The sequence below is a fragment of the Clupea harengus genome, chromosome 15, assembly GCF_900700415.2.
Source record: "Clupea harengus chromosome 15, Ch_v2.0.2, whole genome shotgun sequence".
NCBI classification, from domain to species: Eukaryota; Metazoa; Chordata; class Actinopteri; order Clupeiformes; family Clupeidae; genus Clupea; species Clupea harengus.
Window position 1 is genome coordinate 6,057,605 of NC_045166.1, and position 8,466 is coordinate 6,066,070.

Here is an 8,466-nt window from a genome sequence, read left to right on the forward strand (position 1 = left end):
CTCTGACACCCCCACCTCGTAGTGGTGTGTGTGTGTGTGTTTGTGTGTGGATGTGTGTGTGTGTGCGTGTGTGTGTGGATGTGTGTGCGTGTTTGTATGTTTGTGTGTGTGTGTGTGTGCGTGCGTGTGTGTGTGTGTGTGTGTGTGTGTGTGTGTGTGTGTTTGTGTGTGGATGTGTGGATGCCTACAGGGCCAGTGTAAATATAGACTCATATGCCCACTGGCAATGTGATACAATTTGTGTGTGTGTGTGTGTGTGTGTGTGTGTGTGTGTGTGTGTGTGTGTGTGTGTGTGTGTGTGTGTGTGTGTGTGTGTGTGTGTGAGAGAGAGAGAGAGAGACTGTGAGTATGTGTCTATGTGTGTCTATCTGTGTGTGTGCTTGTGTTTGTGTGTTTGTTTTCCTGTGTTGGAAAAAATATCAGTGGTGAGTCAAACTTTTGAAGATATCCTAAATACTTCCTTTATCATTCATGTAACTGCTACCATTAATTATAAAAATAACGACGGCACTTCAGTGAGTCTCTGGAAAAATAAATTCATAAGCCATGTTGTTGTTTATTTAAAGGAAGGAAGGTTTAACAAGGTAACAAAATGACATTGCTTAATCCTCATGTTGTGGTCTGGTAAAAATTACCATTTTGAAACTTCAGGTAGATAGATTAGATTTAATAATTTAACATTACTACATTAGTTGTGTCTCTGCTCAAAAATGGCCAGGCTTTTAAAATGAATGTCCAGGACTGTAATACGTACAGATTTATGAGTGAAAATAAATGGTAACAATGTCAGATGTTACATTTAATGCAGTTAGTTGGGTGTTGATTTGAAAAAGTGTGTATTTTCATCATAAATCACACTGGTCATTTTTGACCAAAATCACAACAAGTGTTATTATGTTGTAAAATTACAGATTTTATTATATTTTGTGCATATTTTAAATGTGTGTTGTTAATTGTTAAACTCATTCTTAAACACACAAAATACTAATAATCCTGAGATTTAGATGTGGACTAGTTGTATGTATGTTAAAATATTTGGTGAATTTGCCTTATTTTGAATAGAACTGAATGGCACAACATCATTAAAAGGAGTCTTAAAAACTAGAAATGATATATAATTAAACAAACATAATAATCATATAATAATCATAAAAACAATAACTAGCATCTTTAGAAAAGGTTTAAATCAAAATACATCAAAATGAAATGTTTACAAAACGCATTATTAACATTAATGTCCGGCCGGCCAAGTGTAACCATATTGTGAACACAGCATGAGGGTTAAGTAAGGGGTTGGACACATAAGTATGGGGAATTACTGAGCAGGTCATGCAACAAGGTGTGACAGAAGGCCTCCAATGTTATAGCACCTTTGTGAAAAAATAAATACAGCTGTCCTTTGGGTCAGTGCAAAAATAGTAATGGATTTATGCATAGAAAGAAAGTGTCAAAAAAATAACAGTGTAGATATCAAACCGCTGCCAATAGGCACACATAGTATGTTCATTGCATGAGGACCATCGTCATCTCACAATAGGACGAGAAGCAAATGGCAGGTGACAAACAGCTGCAACATAAAACCTCTTGTATTGAAGCGGTTTGACAAATAGGAGAAAAAACAGGTTCATTTAACAGTGTACTACCAAGGTCTTAGATACAGAACACATGTACTCCAACAAGATATACACACAACACATCCCAGAGAACTCTCTTATACACTTTGGAACACAAAAAATATAGACTTATATTCTCAAAAATAACAGCGCATCTCAATGTGATCATAAAAATAACACGCACACACACACACACACACACATCCTCGTACACAACTTCCCTTGTGCTCTCAGGATGGACGTAGGTGGGTTAACAGGATATGGAAGGGTTTGGTGGAGGGAATTACAGCTGGTTAAAATGGTTGACATTGGCAAACAAATGGTCAGTGTGCTGATGTGTTTTTGCAGATGGGTTTCTGTTATGTTCTTGAGTTAAATACAAGTTTGAAGCTCGGAACACTACATTGGAAGGCTTCACAGACCTGTATAACATTGTAATCGGCACTCTGCATACAGTCTACTTTTGGCTACGATAGGCAGACCTGCACGGACCTCATTAGACGTGTTGTTCAGTGGGCTGAATGCTGGGTCTCTGAAAGGGAGCATTCTATGGTAGCAGTGGAGCACATGCCTGAATATGGGCTGCCTCTGAAGCCGGGCTACTGCTGTGAGAAACATTACGTAATGTTACATGTCATAACAATCATGACTTACGGCAATAACAGCACTCGCTGTGTAAAATGTAAGACAAGAAGCAAGTCTGAGCCTTGTTCAAACATTTTAACATTTTGTGCGTAACAGTAGGTCATGGTTGGTAGAATTAATGCAATGCTTTTGACAGCATTCAACAGTTGTTAAGAAGTATTTCAGTTATCGTTGTTATTCTCAAAAGCCCTCGTATCACTGGCTATACATAGTGAGGTGCAAATGTATTTCAGAAATAAATGCTCAACATTGAATCCAAACATTTATGGTAAGGTATGTTTTAACTTGAATTTACAGATAGTAAGTTATATACAGATGACAGATTAACAGATTCAGTTCTGTCTCGGGTAAAAGTGTCTTGTAAAATACTATATCAAGCTCTGCCGTGAAAATTGACAAGTATAGTTTGTAGCATTGTTTCATTTTTTTTTTTTTTTTTAATTGGGATGAGTGCTATTTCTGTAAAACTGGGTAATGTTTTGTGGTTTCTAACTGTAATCTGAGAAGTTCATATCTGGATGTTATGCCTTAAAGTAGTCATTTTTGTAATGTTGATATTCTCAATCATGGAGAGGTATCCCATGGCTCTTTGATGTACCTAAATGATCTATTGTGACAATTTAGCTAGTTTTATACGCCATATTCAGAAGGGAAAATACTGGAAAGCAGGGGGAAATGTTGAAAAGTAACCACAACCAAATGTTACAGAACAACTCAGGGTCACATTTCCTGAAACGCCTCATTGAGCAGCAACCACGGAAATGCAGAGACAGAGTGTCCAAAGCAGTAGTCTGTCCATCATTAGACAATGGTTGTAGCAGAACAACGCTTTTGAGAAATGCAACCCTGGTTGTCACTTTTACAGATACAGCTTCAGTGGAACTGATGCGATCCATGGCAGGGCTACTGGATTTGTGCTAACCAAATTTAGCCTTTTATTTTAACATTTTCATAAAAAAAACAATTCACATTTTTATTTTTATTTTTTAAAGAAGGCATATCTACTGAAGCGTGATTTGTGTGTCTTTGTGACACAAACCTCACTTGCTCAGTGTGAGCGAATACACATGACTTTAAGGCATTGGCGGAGCGAATACATGTGACTTTAAGGCATTTGCAGGGGCACGAACACTGTGTGTGTGTGTGTGTGTGTGTGTGTGTGTGTGTGTGCTGAGGACCTTGGCTAGCTTAGCGGCGGGCCAGAGGGAGATGAGATTAGCAAAAGGGGGTTACCTTATTTTTTATCAACTTCTAGAACATAATATTACCTCAAAACGAGGCCCTCTGAATTTTTTGGGTCGAAGCCAGCAGCTCAGTCTGCAGTTATGTCAGAGCCCTCACTTTTGTTTTAGATTAGATTATGACAGTAACTCACCAGAAAGTCAAGGAGGGAAAAAAAACGAAACATTTCAGCTATGAACAGACAGAGAAACACATGTACTCAGCCGTCATACATAAGACTGAGACACATAAACACTCACATCCACGCAGGCATAGCACAGCAGCAGAAGAGTGAGACACATACACACTCACATCCACGCAGGCATAGCACAGCAGCAGAAGAGTGAGACACATACACACTCACATCCACGCAGGCATAGCACAGCAGCAGAAGAGTGAGACACATACACACTCACATCCACACAGGCATAGCACAGCAGCAGAAGAGTGAGACACATACACACTCACATCCACGCAGGCATAGCACAGCAGCAGAAGAGTGAGACACATACACACTCACATCCACGCAGGCATAGCACAGCAGCAGAAGAGTGAGACACATACACACTCACATCCACGCAGGCATAGCACAGCAGCAGAAGAGTGAGACACATACACACTCACATCCACGCAGGCATAGCACAGCAGCAGAAGAGTGAGACACATACACACTCACATCCACGCAGGCATAGCACAGCAGCAGAAGAGTGAGACACATCAACACTCACATCCACGCATAGCACAGCAGCAGAAGCAAGTGTTCATGACACTGAAAAAGAGGAAGGGTTAGCCTTCAGGTGGTGATGATGATGATGACGATGATATTAATGTTTACATTACACATCATTAGGATGGGTATAATGTTAATAGTTAATATGAACAGCTTCAGATCAACTGCACAGATCAGGTTTTAACCATTAAGGCCAGATTTAAACTTACTACAGCTACTTATATTCAACACAAAAAAAACCCAGAGGCAACAACTCTCAGAGGAGTTGATTTCTTTTAAAGAATAGGCCAGTGATCTCTTCAGTATCAATGAATGTTGCTTAATAGAAGCTGGCATTTTGTGTTATATAACAATCCAATTTTCCAGATTGGTATGGTGTCCCTAGAGGGACAAATGAAAAGACTACTTCATAGGGGTTGTCAGAGATGGAACGTGATGGTGGATATGAAAAATTCAAGCAATTACTGAAATACACAGGCAAAATTCAAGAGGTTTCATGTTTTTTTATAGTCGTCAAAAATAAAAGTGTACACGGACAGCAGTGACACACAAAATAATTTGTGATTATTAGGTTTCCTTGTATACACCTGTGCCAGTCTCTCTGGTGCAGGCATATACTGTATGTTTCCAAAAGGCATATAGAATATTACAATAATAACAAAAAAGACAAATTATATATTTATATCTCTATATATTTCTGTCATTCGCTGGCGAGATGGAAAATGTTAAATCATCACCCATATATACACATTAGCGCCAGGCCCTGATAGCATTCCACTCTGAAATTATTGCACCGAGAGCCTCAGTGAGCTCGTCATGGTCACCCCAGTAAACGTTTGTATAAAAATAGAATGGGAGGACTAACACACCAAACAAGTCTTCATCTTTTCTGACAGGCAAACGCCACAGCCCCCCTTTGGGCCTGAGCCCGCACCAGCAGCCTCGAGAAACAGAATGGATACACACACCCTGCAGCCTCTCTCACTGCATAAGGAAGGGGGGGCCAAAGTGGTGGTTATGGTGGTGGGGGACCGACTGAATAAGCTGTTTATTTTTTGGTTATCTTTTTTTTTTTTTTTTGGAAATCAAACATGTTCATTTGTTCGTTATCTTTCTTTTTTTCCTATCCTTCCCTCCATCTGTGGTCACACAGAGATGCGTCTTCCTCTGCTCCAACGGCCCTGTCTCTCCCACCCTGTGTTCCTGGGCTTCGGCCAGGTCCAAACAGCAGGCCGTTTGGGCGTGTACTCAACTCTTCTGCTGTCCTCCATCTTGACACTCTTGCGTGCAGATAAAAAAATAAAACAAACGTGAAGAGGAGCCCTTTGAAACACTCTTTCTCTCTCTCTCTCTCTCTCTCTCTCTCTCTCTCTCTCTCTTTCTTTCTCTCTCTTTCTCTCTCTCTCTCGTTTTCTTTCTCTTGGGAGGGCGGAGAGACAGCACCCAAAGCTTTTTGGCACTCCATCAAAAACAGAGTTCCAAAAGAGAGAAAGGCTTTTCTTTCAAAACAGTAGAGGAAAAAGAGAAAACACGCTGCGAACCGCCTCGCAACAAGAGCAAAGAAACGAAGAAAAAGTCACAACATGGCCGCCATGCAGCTTTTTCCCCCGCTGCATTGTTTACACCATGGTCTCCACGCCGACCAGCTTGGGCGTGAGGATGCGAGGCGTCACGCCGCTGTTCAGGTCCTCCTCAAACTCCAGCAGCTGACCCATGAAGTTGAGGTTGGGCGAGATGATGGCCCGGCGGGCCTTGACGAACTTGTAGGCGTCCGTCATGGTCATCCAGGAGTGCTTCATCAGGTAGGCGATGACGATGGTGGCAGAGCGGGACACACCTGCCTGGCAGTGGATGAGGACGCCCTGTCCGGCATGCTGAGCTTCCTCTGCACACACACACACACAGACAAAAAAAAAACATTACAATAATTAAAAAAACGAACATACGTTTGTGTCATGTAATAATTCAGGACCCCGAGTGCTGGTCTGAAATGAACATCCATCAATTCAGTGGCAAAGCCTAATGAGTAATCATTGGTGAGCTATTACACTAAAACATGCAGCTTGAGTCATTTGTTAGCTACAAAGCACTTAGACACTGACCTGCCCTGTTACTGCAAGCCAGTGTTACTTATAATGCAGACCCACGTCCTATTAATTCAGACTAACTCCGCAAGGTCAAAATGCGACAGAGGCCACCGGTGCATACCAATGAATTCAAAGGCCTCCTCAAAGTACTGGCGCAGGTTCTGCTTGTTGCTGTCGGTGGCCGGCAAGCGCTTGTAGTTGAAGAGGCCGAGGTCGTAATGGTAGAGCGGGAGGTGGGTGGTGACGTTGAGGATGTAGCCGATGTTCTGCCGCTGCATTTGGTCGAGTTCCTGGGCGTCGTGCTCGTTGCCCAGGTAGAGGAAGGGCAGGATGGGGGTGAGCTGGGCGTTCTCGATGTCGGGGGTGGAAGGCAGGGAGTGAGGTAGCCCCCCCGACAGGCCGACAGCGCCCCCGCCGTCCATGCCCTCCTGGTGCAGGTGCAGCGAGTGCTCGCACAGGTTCTCGTGGTGCTGCCTGAAAGCGCTGAGGCCTCCTGAGCCATACACACACACACAGGTACACACACACACACACACACACACACACACACACACACAGCAAAATCCAAAGTTAAACATGTTAACATGTACTAAGATATGGAGATGTGGTTTAAACCATTTAACCACTAAAGGCCCAAAACTTCCTACAGATACTCAACCAAGAGGTAGCCACTGTGGGAATTAAAAATACTCAGCAACATACAGTACACATTATATCTATCTATCTATCTATCTATCTATCTATCTCTCTATCTCTCTATCTCTCTCTCTATCTATCTATCTATATATCTCTCAATCTATCTATCTATCTTTCTATCTATATATATATATATATATATATCTGTCCATCTATCTATCTATATATCTCTATCTATTTATCTATCTATGTATATACGTATATATACGTACATACATACAAATATATATTATGGTTTTTTTTTAACCTCTCTTTGACTTAAAGACTGTGTAAAAGAACACATTTTAATTGTCTGATCCAAATAAATGATCTGTGCTCAATAACGCTGCCTGTAGTAGACTGATCCAAATAAATTATTTGTGCTCAATAACGCTGCCTGTAGTAGACTGATCCAAATAAATGATCTGTGCTCAATAACGCTGCCTGTAGTAGACTGATCCAAATAAATGATCTGTGCTCAATAACGCTGCCTGTAGTAGACTGATCCAAATAAATGATCTGTGCTCAATAACGCTGCCTGTAGTAGACAACCCTCGTGTTTTTGGGACAGTCATCTATGGGTGCGCCACATGGCGGCTTGTAATGATCCATCTTGGCAGTAGCCCTTCCGTTTGAATAATGGAAGCCTTCTGTGGCTGCACATAATATAATATCACAGGGAAAACGGCTGAGCTTGTACTGCAGCCGTTTGGCAAGGCTTCTTTCAGGAGGTGTTAATCTTATCTGGCATGTCATTTTTAAGCCAGATTGAAATGCTTCCTTTACTCATTCGTGCCCTGAGGTGTTTGGGGCACGGATGAGTATCTGTGCCTCATGCTGGTTGCTTTCAACAGCATTCTGGCTAAATGAAAACATGTTATGAAGCCACTGCAAGGTTGACCATCACACTACCGACAGCAAATGCTTCACAAATAATCTGACAATTATTATTATTATTATTATTATTATTATTATTATTAGAGCATCTGTTAAGATCAAACCGATGGTGTGGCCTCCTTTAGGCAAATGACACCACAGGTTGGAAACAGGCAAGAAGTTTTCTTTTTATTTGAATTTGGCAGTTTGCAAAACATTATACATACCTTCTAACATTTTGCATGCGTTAAGTCATGTGAGCTTTGTTTATACTGAACACAGTTCCCTAGAGCAAGTCGTACTCTCAAAACTCTACCCAGACTGAAATGTATCAGTATTCCAAGCGAAATATGACACTCAATAAAAAACAAGTCTAGTCTAGTATGCATGTTGAAAAACACCTGATCCTCCTCAAGCACCTGTGCCTGAGACATAGGCTGCGGTCGGAAAGTCAACATAAATGACTTCCTATGTCTTTTCCTAACCACTTTTCCTTGACCTGCTGCCCGGAACTGTGAGATGGTATTATCTCCTTTTCTTTCGTAAGGCACGGTCCAGTGTACCCTATGCTAACGGAGATAGGAACGGAAGCACTGAAGCACCTTCCATTCAACCAGCT

The 8,466-nt window shown here is 41.5% G+C and overlaps 1 protein-coding gene across 2 annotated transcripts in view; it reads right to left on the reverse strand.

The window, feature by feature from the left end:
- Positions 1-536: 536 nt before the first annotated feature.
- The window catches only part of dusp10 (dual specificity phosphatase 10), a 15,169-nt gene continuing 7,239 nt past the window's right edge, over positions 537-8,466 (reverse strand). For both annotated transcript variants that reach the window (XM_012826580.3, XM_012826579.3), the window contains exons 3-4: positions 6,418-6,789; positions 537-6,094 (exon numbers count right to left, since the gene is read on the reverse strand). In XM_012826580.3, the coding sequence (XP_012682034.2) occupies positions 5,829-6,094; positions 6,418-6,789 (638 nt within the window). In that variant the 3' untranslated portion in view covers positions 537-5,828. The remainder of the gene's footprint in view (positions 6,095-6,417; positions 6,790-8,466) is intronic.